A 17,273-nucleotide genomic window follows, 5' to 3' on the forward strand; every position below is an offset into this window, starting at 1 on the left:
TGCATTCTGTAGTGAGTGAGTTTGCAGTTTAACCGCTTTGATCTCCTGCCAAGAAAACCTGGAAGGTCAGCCCCGGCTGGAGCAAAAGCCTGGAGAGAGAGTGAGAGGGACACAGCCTTTGGATTCATGTCATTCTGAGCTGGGTGAGAGAGGAAATGTTGCAGCTCATATGCGCTCAAGACACAGTGTCATAAACAGGATCCCTCAACTCCATGGTACTGGATATGAGCTGTGGTGTAGTGTTACTACTGCAAACTTTACAACCCCCCCCAAGAACCCCTACATACACATGCATGTACATACATTATTATTAGTGTCAGTAGTAGTAGTATTGTTATTTTAAGGAGTGATTTTCTATACAAAAGTGTATGGTTACACCTGTGTTGCAGATACAAAGAGTAGTACAGAATCCTAAATGAATGAAACAATGCACAGGTTAAAGTAACTTCTCATCAGATCGTCCATTTGCCTTGTACAGGGCAGCTTGGACTTGTAACTCTGACTAACTCTTTCCACTCTGCCGAAAAATATTGATTTGCTTACAAAATGGTACCCGTCCCTGAACCCTCTCCCCAAGCACATCTCCACACAATCCCTCTATTGGAAAGGTGTTGGTGAAGGAACAAGCCAGAAAAAAGCAATGGGTGGCCTGGTAGGTGCCTTCAGGGAAATTGTTGCTGTCATTCGGCAAGTCGCTGCATCAAGGGGCTGCCTGAAAGTGGATTTTCTGTAAGCTCTTACCAAGAGCTATTCATTATTAACCAAGAGAGCAGACATGCAAGGGAAGTGGACAGGCAGTGCTCGCTGGCCTCCAGCAGGGTAAAAGAGACATACTGTAGAGAGGCTCTCTCCCTGCTTATTAATTATCAGCAGTGTGGAGTAATGGTTAGGGCTCTGGACTCTTGACCGGAGGGTCGTGGGTTCAATCCCCGATGGGGGACACTGCTGCTGTACCCTTGAGCAAGGTACTTTACCTAAATTGCTGCAGTAAAAACCCAACTGTATAAATGGGTAATTGTATGTAAAGAATAATGTGAAATAATGTATAATGTGATATCTTGTAACAATTGTAAGTTGCCCTGGATAAGGGTGTCTGCTAAGAAATAAATAATAATAATAATAATAATAATTACGTATATCAAATACAGATAAGAAGAGTGGCGCAAACATTCATTCTTTATGATGATAGCTTATTCAATACAACCGTTTGCCTAACTTTGAACCACTAGCGTCAGTGCTGTGGTTTTTCAGAGCCGACCTTTTTAAAATCTCTTACTGATGTATTTCTATTGCCGTCTCCTCATGTCAGGTCTTGTTGGGAGGATGGAAGTCACAAAGCCTCCCCAGTACAGTTGCACTCCCTGTAGCTCCACCCCCTCTCCTTCACTTCGGATGTCTAATCCCGCTGGGATTATTGACATATCTGAGGTCTCTGTGGTTATTATTATTTTTATTCTTATCGTTCTACCAGCAGTCTGCTCAGCCAGAGAGCGTCGGTATCTCTGCATTATGACATTTTAAAGGAATTATTCATGAAAAGCTGCACTACACATTACAGCATATTTCCATACTGCCTGACATTTCAGAAGCTGGGCTAAAGAACCAAACCACATGGGATGGGGAACCACAGTCTCAAACACTAAGAGCAAAACTCTATTGAACAGGCACAAAAATACACTCAATTAGCATCTTGACAGTGCTGGAATGTTACGGCTGCAATTCCTTATTCAAGCAGCAAATGAAACGGCAGTCCTGGAAATCTGCACTACGTATTGCCTGCTAATTTCGAAGGCATGCTGTAACAAATCCATTATAAAATCTGCCTCCTGACAGACACAACTCCTCATCCGAGTGATAAGAGAATGAAGGCTCTTTGAACTGGAAACTACAGTGTGTAGGTCTGCTAGGTCTGAGCAATGAAAAGAAGCTGTGCTTTAATAGTTTTTATTGCATAGTGTTCCTCTTTGCACTCTCTTTATTACACTTTTTGTTGCGAAGAGTAAAAGTAGAATTTAATGAACGAGTCTGGATGGAGTGACTTAGTTTGAAAAAAGCAAAGAGTGACCCCTAGTGGATAAGATTGGGACGTGTTCACCTCAAAAACTTTGGGCCAAAACTTGCAGACAGTAACACTGGTTTACTTTTTCTGCAGTCTATAATTACGAATGGCATACAGATCATACTTCCTGACCTGATGCTTTGAGACCAGTATCTTCTCGCCTTGACTTCATTTGAATATTGCAAAGCAGCGCAGTTCTCACATAGCATGGTATGCAGCAATGTATCTGCATGGCTTTGAAGTGCCAGCCTGAATGTATCATAGAGAATGCTGACTCTGAATCTGAATAAGTAAACTGGAGAGAGCAGCAGGAACGTTTCATGTTTTAAGTCTTTGTGCTGAACTGGACTGTGCTGTTACTGAACTATGGGATTTCCACTGTGTACTGCAACCTTCACTATTACTATTGCACCACCAAATTTTTACTTTATTTTCTGCAGGCAAAAAGAGCAGTCCAAAGAGGAGCCACTGCAGTCATCTTCGATGTCTCTGAAAACCCTGATGCGATTGATCAGGTGAGCTTCTGCACCGCATGTGTGTGCGTGCGTGCGTGCGTGCGTGCGTGCTTGTCTGTGTGTGTGTCAGTCTAGTAAATTCAGCATGCCTGGTCTGACCTGTTGTTCATTATGGTTTAGTTATGCAAACATGATACTTGTCTCTTGGGGCATCCTGTACAATAGGAGCACAGTGTCTGGAGGCGGGTTTAACACAGCACTATATGGATCTGCATCATTCACAAGGGGATGTCCAGGGACGCTCAAGTAGTTTTCTTTCGTGTTTTGTTATTCCTTGCATGTAAATTAAACAGTTTATTGTGTACACATAGTAGACTGCGATACAACACAAGCACTATTTTACCTCTTGATTGGCTTTTCAAACGATCCCTCTGACAGCCGCATATTGATAGTTCTTATGTTCTGTGTACTACAGAATGTGACTACGCTTCGTGGATATACACACGCAGTACACGCTAACCCCATGCAGTATGTAATTACATGTGGAGACACGCCATTGCTTGAGAAAATATCAGTCCACTAAGAAAAAGCTATCTGCCCTTTTTGCAGATTTGGTTCTGTTAATCCATCTTGGCTGAAGCTCAGCTGTGGGAAGGCGTAACAAATCTAGAAATGAAATGCCCTGCAATACGATGACTAAATGCCCTTGACAAGTTAGTGCTGCAGCAGCTGTGTGATGATAACCTACAGCGATACCCCAGAGCCAGAAAGAGCTTGGCTCCTGTGATAAAGTAATATGCATAGAGGAGAGGAATGTTTTGAAACAGTTTACATTTTCAAAGGCAGCATTGTTAACATATATTTAAAAGATGAATAAACGGAGACAAGCTTTTTTCTAGTCAAAATGTTATGTAAAAGAAACAAGCAATATTAACTGGTGGCTGTAATTTCTTATTATTTTTTTTTTGGAAGGAAGATGAATTTGAATGAAGAGTTTTTGCTCAGATCGTATATTCAATCCTGACTACCCCTGCTATCCAGTCCTTGGCCTTTGCCATTGCGTCTCTTCTGAATTGTATTGTGGTATTGCAATGTTGAATATTGAACCATATGAAAGCATCTTGCCAGGTTCGAATGTGCCTCCCAGCCCCCTTTCCAGTCCAGTTTCAAATGAACATATAAAGCCTTGTAAACAAATCGTTGAACTGTGCCTGAATCTTTTTTTCAACTCTACTTTTGTTTTTCTTTATTAACTTAAACTTTAGTTGCTGTTAATTTTAGTGGGCCAAGTCCAGGCAAGGGAAATGTTGGGAGCGGTACTAATTAAACACCCAGAATCATTCTTCCAGCCCGCTCCAAACACTGGTACAGCTGAAAACACACAGAGCAGACTGTCATTAGCTGTGTGAGGCTTGCCTTCACAGCTCTTCCGGGAGCGGCTCTTTTATTTCCAGAGAGGCGAACTCACTTAAACCCACTAAACAGGTACAGCATGAACAAAGCAAGCAGGAGAGAGAGAAAGTGAGAGAATTACAACAATGTGTTGAAATAGAAACCCAGCCATTGAAAAGCCTGCGTTTCCTTGATATTTTCCCTGGGGTTGTTTAATTACAGACCTTGCTGCAAGACTCGGCAGAAGCTTCTGTTTCTCATTGCAGAAAATGTGCTTATGTGCAGACTCCGTGTCCGCGTTGTGTCTGTCAGAGAATCCATCCCCTTTATTCAGAGCGGAGTACCGTTTACTAAACGGTCTGTCAGAGAATCCATCCCCTTTATTCAGAGCGGAGTACCGTTTACTAAACGGTCTGTCAGAGAATCCATCCCCTTTATTCAGAGCGGAGTACCGTTTACTAAACGGTCTGTCAGAGAATCCATCCCCTTTATTCAGAGCGGAGTACCGTTTACTAAACGGTCTGTCAGAGAATCCATCCCCTTTATTCAGAGCGGAGTACCGTTTACTAAACGGTCTGTCAGAGAATCCATCCCCTTTATTCAGAGCGGAGTACCGTTTACTAAACGGTCTGTCAGAGAATCCATCCCCTTTATTCAGAGCGGAGTACCGTTTACTAAACGGTCTGTCAGAGAATCCATCCCCTTTATTCAGAGCGGAGTACAGTTTATAAACAGTCTGTTTATCAGAGCTTGTTTATTATAGTGTTATAATCAAGCAGAGCTTGCTCTGCTCACACAGCTGTTTGTTTCGATGCTCCTTCTAACATCCTGCCCTTTGCTCTGCAGTTGAACCAGGGCTCAGAGGATCCACTCAAGAGGCCTGTGGTGTATGTGAAAGGAGTGGATGCCGTGAAGCTCATGAACATTGTGAACAAGCAGAAAGTGGCGAGAGCGAGGATCCAGCACCGGCCGCCTCAGGTAAGAACTGGACTGTGCAGAGTGATCACAAGTGATCCGGTACCAGCAACTGCTCATCTATAGAGATCTGCACATTGCATATGAACTGGACTGTGCACAGTGATCTCAAGTGATCCGGTACCAGCAACTGCTCATCTATAGAGATCTGCACATTGCATATGAACTGGACTGTGCACAGTGATCCCAAGCGATCCGGTACCAGCAACTACTCATCTATTGAGATCTGCACACTCCATTGCTTCAAACATCCAGGAATAAAGGAAAGATTAGCTTCCTTTTTTAATACTGTGCTCCTTCAATTATTTCATTATTTGCTAGATCATGAATTCACGGTTAGTCCATATTAACAATAACTTGCATATAGTTAGTTGAAATCTGACAGGTAGACTGGCATCTGCAGGCTTTTTGTTTCTTGTTTTGCTCATTTAAAGAGAGTCGGCTCCCTGGGAATCATGGGAAAGGGCGCCCTGTGGGGAGGTGTTGCCGGGGGCGACGTTCAGCTTGCAAAACAAACGGAACGAACAAACAAACACACACAGGCTCTTTGATGCTGCTGGAAGGCCGCATGCTAGTTTAAGTCGTCTCTCAGGGTACGCGGTCTAGAAGGGGTCAGCAATCGCTGTCTAGAAGGGGTCAGCAGTGTTTGTAAAACCAGGGAATGTGGAAAGAAAAGAAGGCAACGGGGAGAAGGAAATTGTAGAAGAACCCCAACACTTTGAGACCAATATTTGCCCCCTGTCACAGCAAGGTTAGAATAAAATAAAAGTAGGTAACAGTTAAAGCATGCTAAAACATCTTTTTAATGGTCTAGCTTCAGATAAAAATGTCTGAATGTTAATTCTGGTGGTGTTTTCCCCCCTGTATTTTATTTTTTTATTTTTCAGTGATCTAGCTCTTTTTTTTTGTGGTTTCATTTCTGCAGACCCTTTTTTGTACAGACAGGATTAATCCTTTGTTTCCTGGCCAGGCTATAGAAGTTGTGAAAGTGTGTTCTTCTTTTTTGTTCCTTTTTTTATTATTAAATCCAATCGTGTCTGGATAGCTGTGGTTTTCTTTTTGCCATGGGCTCTGTTGCCCCCTCTGTTTGATTTGATAAGAAGAATTGATGATGAAAAGAATCCTTCTCAAAGTAGTGGTTTGGAACAGACATGAATTGCCTGTGCAAGCTTTGCAGTGCGCTCAGAGAGAGAACCTTGACACTCTGAAAGGGGAGGGGCCCCCAGCGCCTCCTTTGACTGGTCTGGAACAAGCAGGAATTGGAATGCTCACATACGTTTGGGGGCATCCGATTGGACAGGATCATGTGACACACATATGGGCACTTTACTAAATTGTGAGACAATCAGGCCAATTTGGAATCACGCTTTTAATCGATTTTAAAGGGATTTCTCATCCTGGATTCCTCTAACATGATAGATTTTTTTCTCTCCTTAGAACCGTATGTTGTGTAAGTATTGTTTCCATACGTGTAGGTGTAGGAATGTACACGACATTTGTTGCTGTTGATCAGTTGTAAAACATCCAGTTTATTGACCACAGACCCAGTGAAGCCCTTCTCTATATAGACAGTGCAGGGCAGTAAAAATAGGCAGAGCTTGTGAGCTCCAGTAATGCTGATCCCACAATCCTATTTCTCGGCTTGCAGTTGTTTCATCTCCCATGGGGTGCAAACAAGATTGCAGCGTTCATGTTCTGGATGTATAGGGTTCTACTATTTCATGGTGCTCTGGTATTTGGAGAGTGTGTCTTTGATGGGGGATATATGATAATGCATAAACCCAATAGCCACAGCCAAGTACACACAGTGAATAAAACAGAGAAAACACAAGCCTTCATAGGGAGATGCAGATTGTCTCTTCTGGCGTTTGCTGACGGATCTGAAATCATATTTACAACAGCATCACTCATGTAGTATAAAATCTACAGCATACAGGTTATTACATTACCCTGCAGTTAGACAGAGACAGATACACATTATCGGGAGGGCCTGGCAGCTACGTCTCACTTGTTCTTTTAGACGGTATGAAAAATTCACACACACTGACAGTAGATTTATATGGAAATTGGTTTCCCACCTGGAACACAGAAATAAACGACTGTGACAACAAGTGAAGCGTGTTGATGACAGCGTGATCGTCTACTAATCTTATGCAGGTGTCTGGTGTAGCTACAAACTGTATTTAAAAGCCTCTCTTTTATTACTTGTACATCATTTCTGGGCCAGCGTTACAGAGTTCTAGCAAGTAAAAGCATTGCTGTCGCCGCTGTTGTTGTTCAGTTCATTTTTTTAGCAGGCTCACAGGGAGCACATTAGCTGGATTAGCTTGACAAATCCGATTTTTAAGAAACTTTTTATTTCTAAGCTATTTGCTGGCCACTGTTAATATGGAATTTATTATTAAGCCTCTAAGTCCAACAGCTTTGAATTGAACACACACACACACACACATGACTCCAGAATGAATGTGACTTCTCTCCACTGTGGTTGCAGCACACGCACTCCAACAGGCACGAGGGACTGAGTGTATAATAATAAAACCGTATTAATAAATCCTGCAATCTTTACTCCTCCCCCAGTGATCTGGCTACCTGTTTGGTGATGAGTGGATTAATGCACTTGCCTTTACCTGTGGGTTAAAATCCTGCACATTGCAGGTCACACCAATCAGCACTACACAAGCCCTTCCAAAGCACCACACCGTTCAACCCACTTTGCTACTCTTTGTCGTAGACTGACCAACAGACTGGCCACTAGACTGACCAGTAGTGAAGTTCCTCAGGCCTGGATTGTGCTGCAGTGGCATCAGTTTTGTGAGTGCTGCATTACTCCCCCCACTGTTCTTCTCTGATCTTGACCCCTTGTATTTTGTGAGCTCTGAATTCATAAACACCTGACGTGAAAGACCAGAGCAGCAAATGAAGCAGTCCCCTGTTCTCTTCACCAGCAACCCACAGAGTATTTCGACATGGGGATCTTCCTGGCCTTCTTCGTGGTGGTGTCCCTGGTCTGCCTCATTCTCCTCATCAAGATCAAGATCAAGCAGCGTCGGAGTCAGGTAAGGCTTCTGAAGACCATCAAGAACATGAATGTGTATATTACTGTCAAGACGTGGCTTGGGTGCAAATGTAGCCCGCTCTTTGAGTTTAATTGTATAAAGGAACCATAGTGTTGGCTTTGAAGAACGTCGATAATCCTGATTCTCATCCACACACCGTCTCTGCTGATTTTGCTCCTGTAGTTTCAGATGTTTCTGCACAGGAGCGTGGAACACAAACAGGATTTGCGACAAACCTTGAAAGGATGCTTAGCTCATAATGAAATAATATTGTAAGTTGGAGGGTTTTTTTAACCAGTGTTTGAATGTTTGTTTTGTTTTATGATGCAGAGTTCCATGAACAGAATGGCTATCCAGGCGCTAGAAAAGATGGAAACAAGAAAGTTCAAGTCAAAGAGCAAAGTTCATCGAGAGGGTAGCTGCAGCGCCTCGGACACACTGAGCAGCAGCTCCACTGCCGACTGTGCCATCTGCCTGGAGAAATACATTGACGGAGAGGTAGGGAGGACATGTACTATTCTACAAGACATTGAGAACCTGAACCCATCACCCGTCCATTTGAATTCTGAGCAGCAAGACCCTGGGGCCCAGAGCTTGTAATTTAATAACAGAAAACAAGAGCAGGTTGATCATTACATCCCTCTCTTTTAGAGAAAGCAGAGCAGCAAAGACACAGTAGAAGGATTATGTTGTATTTGCAGATCCTTTGAGCTGGCTGTTTAACACTGCATCCTTACTCTGGGGGTGTGATAAGTATATAGCAGTCTAGCTCTGTAAGTGCGATGTGTGTGTGACATAGAGACACAGTTCATTGTCTAGATGGCTTGTGTGTTGACATTATGTTTTTTCTAAATGTTCCCAGCAATCATCTTTGAAATACAACCGTTAAAGTGATAATAACTGGTAAAAGCAGTGTATGTATGATGACGTTGGCCCATAAACGGAATATCCCACCGTGGGCCGGTTTGATGGCCAGACAGCCATGGTTCATAGAACTCATTTTCTTTTTGTGGTCTGGTGTTGTCATGGTCAAAGTTTTAAAAAGCAACAACAAAGAAAAGGAAAGCAACAGTAGAGAGGAAACATAAAAGGAACGAATAGCATCAAAGAGCTAAAAAAAAAAAAAACAACAAAATTACAACAGGAAGATGCGATGAGTCGTTCAGTGGGTCTCTGAGCCTCTAGAAACCACGCTGGCAAGCTCTGAAGTTGGCTCCGTGTTTTCAGAGGAGAACTGCCACATCCCAAAGAGCTGCTTTCGGCTGTGCTTAATCTGTTTTCCCTTGAAAGCAGAGGAAAGGTCACGTTCAGATGCCCTGTCTTCTCACATTATTTGAGGGGCATGTTGCACTGTCACATGCTAGTAAATAGACATTATCTCTATCTCCCCTCCCCTTTCACATCTGCACACCCTTCGTTGAGACAGTGTTACAGTGTAATACTGAATAACTCTTAATACCATTAGAGGTAAGCTACTTACTATTGCTTGGGCATCCTCAAGCTGTAAAAGGAACACACTGAAAATCTAAGTAAAGATTTGTAGTCAGTTTTTCCAGCCTTCTGAAGTGTGGAAGAATACCACTTACTTGACAGCATTGTTTTCCTAAATACATACTAAAAACTGTATTTTACTTTTTAACTTGTTTCTTTCATTATCCAGACTCTAAACCAGTTTCCATGGAAACCTGACTAAATCCAAGTAGATATAAAGGAAATCCCCCCCCCCCCCCACCACCACACATTCACAATGAAACGATTCTAGCAGCATTCGAGGGATTAAATTCACTTGTTTTTGTTAATTCACATTCAGTCTGTGGATCTTGTGAAGCACAAAGAAAAAGAGCACAATGTTGAAGCTTGCGTGAGGAAATCTGGGTTTAAACTTTTAGAAGTCAGGAGAGACTCTGACTGATCGGATTCCTGTAAATAATAAAGAGATGGACACAAACACCTCAAGGGACTGCTAACCAAGGAGCCATGTTCTTACCTTACTTATTTGTAATAGCAATATTCATCTTAAAAGCATTCACATAGATTACTATCCAGTGCCTCTTGTAAAATCCTGTTATTACACCATATTTGAAGTGGCATGGCTCATGGATAAACATCTATTAGTTGTTATATGGTTGCATCGCAGTACAGACCATTCTGTGATGGTTACATCTCAAAGCACATTTCCCAAGAGAGAGACCTGAGCTCCAGAGTTTGTTGTTTATTTGTTCTTTGGCCTCATTCTGTGATCACTAGCCTGCAGCTTTAGAAGTAATGAATACACGAGATATAAATATGATTGAACAAAGGAAATATGAAAATAGAACGGGCGTGGATGAAACAGCGTGCTTCAGAACGTCTGTGTGGGCTTTTGAACTTAAAAGTCAAATTTGGAAACACTAGCTTTTAATTCATTCTGAGCCACAGAAACATTGTAAGTACTTTCTTTTATTTGTATTGTGGAGTGACATTTAAAACAAAAAGCAAGCACCAGGATGAAAGGGAGAGAAAGTGGCTGTGGTGAGCTTGCAGGCTTGTCCCTTGAACCTCGAGCCAAACACTGTCTCTACCAGGGCAGTGTCTACAGCGGCAGTTTGACTGGTCTGTGAACCAGAATGCCAGCACTAGAAAAGCACATCTTGAGCTTTCTCTTTCTGTATTATTATGGATGACTTGGATCCTAATGCCACTTTCAAATGAACTGAAGCCATCTGAGTGAGTAATAAAAAGAAACAAAGTGTTTTTAAGAACATTTCAATTAAACAGAAAGAATGCCGGGGTGTTTTTTTTTCGTTTGATTCAACACTTTGATAAGAAATCCAAATAAAAAATAAAAAAAACATTCTTTATTTCTTAAACCCCTTTTCCTCAGTACATCGAATCAGACCCAAGGAACGAAAACCTCTGTTCTGAGGAGTTTGATTCTCTGACTTTTACAAGACAAGCCCTGCGCTCACACTGCTAGATCATTTGCTACATGTTTAGAATGCTGCTTGATTCTCTGACTTTTACAAGACAAGCCCTGCGCTCACACTGCTACATGTTTAGAATGCCATTCAGCAGTAGCATTTTGGGAAGTGTCCCGTGTGCAATACGAGGGCTCGGCTATCAAGTACCAAGTTCACATAGTTATTTTTTCTGACTGGAATTGATCCACTCTGCTCCAGAAGCAATCCGTAGAGGAGCACTTGGCACACAAGTGTAAAAGATCTTGTGTCATTCCCAGGAAATTCGCTAATTTAGGAAACGGCAGATGGCTTGAGACCCTGTGGTAACCATGCTAAGCCAGAAGCATGCTAAGAAATGAGACATGATTGCTGCGGAGGGTTCCAGGGATGGGAAAGAGGAAAGATAGGACTGCCCTGTTTCTCATCTCGTTGCTGTTGTGTTTGACAGGAGCTCCGAGTCATCCCCTGCGCTCACAGGTTTCATAAGAAGTGTGTGGATCCATGGCTGGTGCAGCATCACACCTGCCCGCACTGCAGACACAATATCATTGGTGAGTCCGCGCAGCATTTACTGAAGAGCTACACACATTGGCTTGGTTTGCTTGTTTTCTGGGAATCGTGTTGTTTAGGTGATTTAATTAGCTAAAGTTAAACCAACTTCAATGTTCGATAATTCAACTATCCCAAGATTCGACGTACGCATTCTTCTATTTTATTGAATTGAGCCCTATTAATAATATGCAGGTGTGTTGCAGTGGTGTTATTAAATCTTTATCTCTGTTCACAGAACAGAAAAAGGGAAACCCTGGACCCATCTGTGTGGAGCCTGGCAATCCTCCCCACAGCCGGCAGCAGAGGGTGGTTCTTCCGGTCCACTACCCCGGGCGAGTGCACAGGACCGGCCAGATCGCCTACCCAACCCGGACCAGCATGGATCCCCACGGCAACCCCATCACTCTCCTGACAGTGGACCAGCATGGGGAGCAGAACCTGTACCCGGCGCAGTCCTCCGGCTTCGTCCAGAGCTACCCACCCATCCATCTGGACCGCTCTATGAACCCCCACCACTGCAGCGGGGAGCACCGGCCCGCCTACCCCCAGCCCCACACCTTCAAGAGGCGCAACTTCTCTCGGCCTGCCTGCTTCTCGCAGTACGAGACCATGTACCAGCACTACTTCTTCCAGGGCCTGAGCTACCCGCAGACTGAGGGCCAACCAGGAACCGGACCACACAAGGGCCCCGCCCAGGCTTTCCAGCAGGGCATGCTATTCCCCACGGTGGTCCACATGGCCCCCGCCACGTCTTCCCACCTCGGGGAGAGAGGCAGCACCTCCAGCTTCAGCTGCTACCACGGGCACCGCTCGGTGTGCAGTGGTTACCTGGCGGACTGCCCTGGCAGTGACAGCAGCAGCAGCAGCTCGGGGCAGTGCCACTGCTCCTCCAGCGACTCCATGCTGGACTGCACCGAGGTGAGCAACCAGGGGGTCTATGGGAGCTGCTCCACCTTCCGCAGCTCGCTGAGCAGCGATTACGACCCCTACGTGTACCGGAGCAGGAGCCCCTGCCGGGGGGCGGCTAGCGAGGCCGGGACTGGCTGCCCACCCGCTCCCCAGGACGATCCTTCTGCCTCTTCCAGCCATGACTGCCTCCGGCCCCCACCCCGGGCTACATTTTTCTCAGGGGACCAGCTGTCCGGCTGTAGCCTGGAGCCCAACTATAGCAGCCACTCTTCTCTGGAACCCAGGGAAACCAATACCACTACCTCAAACGGTGCCCTTGAGGGCGTTGAGCCAGAGCTCCGAGGCTGGAAGAAAGGGGCTGAGGAAGGGCAGCAGGGGCCAACCTGTAGCTGCTGTTTCGAGATCCCACCCACCGCTGCTGCTGCGGCCGCCTCAGAGAGCAAAGGGATGGCGGTGGGCAGGGCCTTGTTTGTAGACGGGGCTCGTTGCAACCGGGGGGCGGAGCCCAGGACCCATTTAGGTTCCGCCCCTCAGAACTTGTACAGCGTTAACATGGACCATTTGTGCCGGGCAGAGCCGGGGAGTTCTGAAGGGCTGCCTTGCTGTTTCTATGAGGAGACAAGCGTTCACCGAAACAATGGGGGCTGTTATGCAGAGGACGTTGCCATGAGTGTCCAGTACCCACGGACCGACGTGGAGCCCGCCTCCTCACAGAGCCAGCGCATACCTATCATCCCAGAGGACACGGACTGTGAACTGGATCAGGGACCTGCTCAGGCAGGAGAGGGCAGGACAGGGGCCCGAGGCGAGTCCAGCGAACTTTACTTCCCCTCTGAGACATTCGGCAGCCGGATGTGCCCCCTTGAGGAAGAGGAGAGGGCTCTTTTTCACAACAACCGTCCCAGTTTCCATGAAGCACAGGGGAATGCTGCAGGTGAGAGCTGAGCCTCATGGGGACTCAGACTCGGGGGAGCTGCACAGATTACAGTAACCACGAGGGTCTCCTGACCTTTATGGAGGTCACACTTATAAACATGTTTCAGCTTTTCAGCAAGCTAACTCCCATCCACATGGTAGTCAATCACCTTTAACACAATGAATGCACTTAGCTATTGCCATTCTGTAGGGGAAATAGCAGGGACAACCAGTGCACTTGAAACAAAACTTTCATGAAGCAGTCAATGTGTTATTCTATTCCACAGGTCCAAGGTCAGTTCACTCCAGCGCACTCACAGTAACCATTTAGCCATTAGGTTGGGAGTTTGCTGCTGCATTGATCCTTTGCTCCTATACTATACATGCTGCTAGTCTGACAAGTGATGCTTTAACAGATATGCTTTGACAGATACCAGATATATATTGTGCAGCAGTTGACGGATTGTCTGGTCCTTCCTAATTAATCATGGTCTCATTTGAGGGGGTGGGTGCTGGGTAACTGCTTTTTAACTTTCCTTGGATTGATTGCTTTAACATTGTTTGACCACAAGGCGGCACACATGCTTTGTTAAAAACCTTTTTAAAGAAACTGCAGTTCTTAGATACTGCCACAAGGTGGTGCCTAAGAGTCCATGGAGTTTCCAACCACTTTTTTTTGTACCAGACTGAACACATTTTTGAATGTTTGATTTAGTGTTTCAAGTTCTAGTGACTAAAATGCAGCTTTAAAGCAATTATACCCATACTACGGAAACTGAGTGTGTTTAGCTACAGACAAAGATCATTTATCAATGTAAAGTTCTGTGTTCTGTGTTGCTGGATCCCAGTCCAAGGAATAATCCACTCCTGTGCATTCTGCAGGGCGTCGCAGCCTATCAAAGTAACTGAAAAGGGAGACCGCACAGGAAAGGTTTGAGAAGGACTGGTCTGGGAGGTGCTTTCTTCTATTGACCTCCCTTTTCCTTTGCTTTCAGGGTCATTAACATCACACCCATTGGAGGAAGAGTGCCCAGCAGCTCCCACCCTGTGAAAGTGCAAGTTCACTCATACAAGATGCTTTCAATTTTTTAATAAGACTCCAGCTCTTAGGGTTTATATTTTTGTTTTTGTTTTTTGTTTTGTTTTTTAGCTTTGAAAAAAAACAAAAAAAAAGTGGTAATATGGAGAATTTCCAAAATCTTCCTTCAGCCCGAAACTGTGCTCCCATCTGTCCTCGTTTCTGTTCTCCATCCCGAAACTGTGCTCCCATCTGTCCTCGTTTCTGTTCTCCGTCCCGAAACTGTGCTCCCATCTGTCCTTGTTTCTGTTCTCCATCCCGAAACTGGGCTCCTATCTGTCCTCGTTTCTGTTCTCCATCCCGAAACTGGGCTCCCATCTGTCCTCGTTTCTGTCTTCCGTGGCTTCTAGGAGACCAAGTCGTACCGATGTGCTCTCCTCGTTTCAGAGGGAAACTGAACTGCGAGATGAAAAAAGGACCAGGCCAGGACTTCAAACTTCAGGCTTTCTTCAGAGAGTCTGGGCCTTCCCATGTACACTCAGGGCTACAGTGGCCTTAGTAGCTAACCAGCAATTCATATTGTACACACAGAGATGTGGAATAGTCTAGTTCTGTTAGTGTCCTCTCCATGTGAACTGAACAAGCTCTCTGAGCTAGGCGCTTTCACTGGTCTGATTGGGGATGGTCAATAATAATAATAATAATAATAATAGACTATATATATATATTTTGTAAGTGTGATCGCAGAATAACATCTTTCTGATATTTTCTAAACCAATGGAGCCTGCTGCCCCCAATCTCCCTCCTTCTTTATGTATGTTTTGTGCTGTTGTAATAAATAGGAACGCAACTTTGGATCTGTGTGTGTTGGAAAAAGGGCCACAGTTAAAGAAATGATGTAAACGGTAAGAAAGATGAGAACAAACGCTGGCTTGATCAAGAAAGAGAACAAACGCTGGCTTGAGCAAGAAAGATGAGAACGAACGCTGGCTTGATCAAGAAAGAGGAGAACGAACGCTGGCTTGATCAAGAAAGAGGTGAACGAACACTGGCTTGAGCTAGAAAGAGAACGAACGCTGGCTTGATCAAGAAAGAGAACGAGCACTGGCTTGATCCCCAAAAGTGGATTTAGAAAACAGCTTCTCTCTGAAATGCTTGTCAGTGTTAATACTGTTGCCTGCTTATGACTTTCTTGTTTGTTCTGCAGACTTGTATACTGTTTCTATGAAATATATCCAAGCTGCAAAGAGATAAGCAGTGAAATCCCCCTATTTAAGTGACCTGGAATTCACTAGTATATCGTTTTCTCCCTGGCTAAACCTGATCTCACCTGTTGCTTATCCTTCCTGCTAGATAATATACAGTTCTGTTGGGTTCTTGAGGCACCATTTCATTTTTATTTCTTTTCTTTTTTTTTATTTGTAGCACTTAAAGGATTGTATAAAAAAAATGGTGTACAAAAAAGTTATTTTATTTTCTCCTTCATTACCATTTTTTGTGTTTTATGAAAGGCTAGAAAATCAATGTGTGTATATTTGTGTATATGTATAACAACACATTTCATTTCTGGAAATATGTTCTCGGAATATTTATTATTTACTAATATATTTATCTTTAAGCCATGTCTTATGTTGAGAGTGTATGAGCGTTATTGAAATCTTTTTTTTTTTTTTAAATGAGAAATCACTATCATGAGACTTTGTAAATACATAATAATTGCACACAAAGATTAAATATTCTCTGACCAAAAAACTGATTTTTAAATTTTAGTACTATACAGTTTTGTAACAAAGTGTACAAAGGTCTGTAAAAATACAGTTTTATTCAAGTAAAACCAAGTGTGGGCTCTTTCCTTTTATCTTTCCTTGTACTAGAGTGCAGATTACATTTTGAAGCAAAAGTTTGCCCAGTTTATCACTGAAAAAACATTCTTTTAAAACTAGAAAGAAAACAGCTTGGTTTCTTCTTGCTCTCCGGTTGTGTTTTCACATATCCAAGCCCTTTTGGGCTCAGATTCCGATCTCATGCTGTTTGAATCCGGGATCATTAAACCAGAATGCTTTTAGTCACCAGCAGAGATCTACAGTGGTCGCGTTTGATCTGTTTGATGTGTCAGGGACAGATACATACTGTAAGTGTCCTGCACTATTGAAACAAGAAACCACACACACACACACACACACACACACATATATATATATATATATATATATATTGCACATCGCCCTGTAAAAGGGTTTACAACTAAAGCAATAATAAGCTCTTTTTAAGGAATGCTTTTGTCAATATTGTACTACTACATGTGATCCACAAGGTGTCAGTGTTTGCACATTTGTATCTGTCAATTGAAGCATTACCGACGTTCCTTGCATTTGTTCATGTGATAAAATAATAACCAAAAACAAATGATCACAAATACAGAGCATGCCTGACTTGATGGAACCTGCCCGCGTCTAGACTTTTATTAGACAGTGAACATTCCCATGGATATTATTCAATGAAATGAGACTTTAAATAAATAAAGTTAAAGCATTGTGACAGTAATTCACGCTGTCGTGTCATTACTGCAAGGTGATTGGATTAATATGATTTTATTTATTTTTTGGTTGAAAGCCAAACTGTTGGCACCCCTGACCTCTAACGTGGGTGTGTGCTGTACTGCACTTCAGTCTATGGACAGCAATGGTGATATTTAAACTAAAGCTTTCTCTCTGGGTGCTTTGCATGTCGTGACAGATGCCTTTGAACCCGCGCCTGGCCGTACAGCTAGGGGAGGAATATGATAGCTCGTCTTGATTTGATTTCAATGTGTTCTAACTTGCGATGCTCCTGTCATGAGAAGGACTAGATCCAAACCAGCCAGCTCTGACAGAGACCCGATCGGCTTGTAGTGCACAAGTAGGTTTCTGGTTCGCCTCTACATTCAGGCTAACAGCTGTCCCTGATGATGCTAATAGGTAATGCTAAGAGGTAAATGTGTGCCTGGCTTTGACCTGGACA

General features: G+C 43.7%; 1 protein-coding gene across 1 annotated transcript in view; it reads left to right on the top strand.

The window, feature by feature from the left end:
* LOC131699002 (E3 ubiquitin-protein ligase znrf3-like) overlaps positions 1-16,107 on the top strand; it is a 67,488-nt gene extending 51,381 nt beyond the window's left edge. The window contains exons 3-9 of the mRNA XM_058994114.1: positions 2,500-2,574; positions 4,753-4,884; positions 7,830-7,940; positions 8,271-8,438; positions 11,328-11,430; positions 11,667-13,274; positions 14,251-16,107. Of these exons, the coding sequence (XP_058850097.1) occupies positions 2,500-2,574; positions 4,753-4,884; positions 7,830-7,940; positions 8,271-8,438; positions 11,328-11,430; positions 11,667-13,274; positions 14,251-14,306 (2,253 nt within the window). The 3' untranslated portion in view covers positions 14,307-16,107. The remainder of the gene's footprint in view (positions 1-2,499; positions 2,575-4,752; positions 4,885-7,829; positions 7,941-8,270; positions 8,439-11,327; positions 11,431-11,666; positions 13,275-14,250) is intronic.
* The last annotated feature ends 1,166 nt before the right edge of the window (positions 16,108-17,273 follow it).

This window comes from Acipenser ruthenus, chromosome 21 (genome assembly GCF_902713425.1).
Source record: "Acipenser ruthenus chromosome 21, fAciRut3.2 maternal haplotype, whole genome shotgun sequence".
Classification (NCBI taxonomy): domain Eukaryota; kingdom Metazoa; phylum Chordata; class Actinopteri; order Acipenseriformes; family Acipenseridae; genus Acipenser; species Acipenser ruthenus.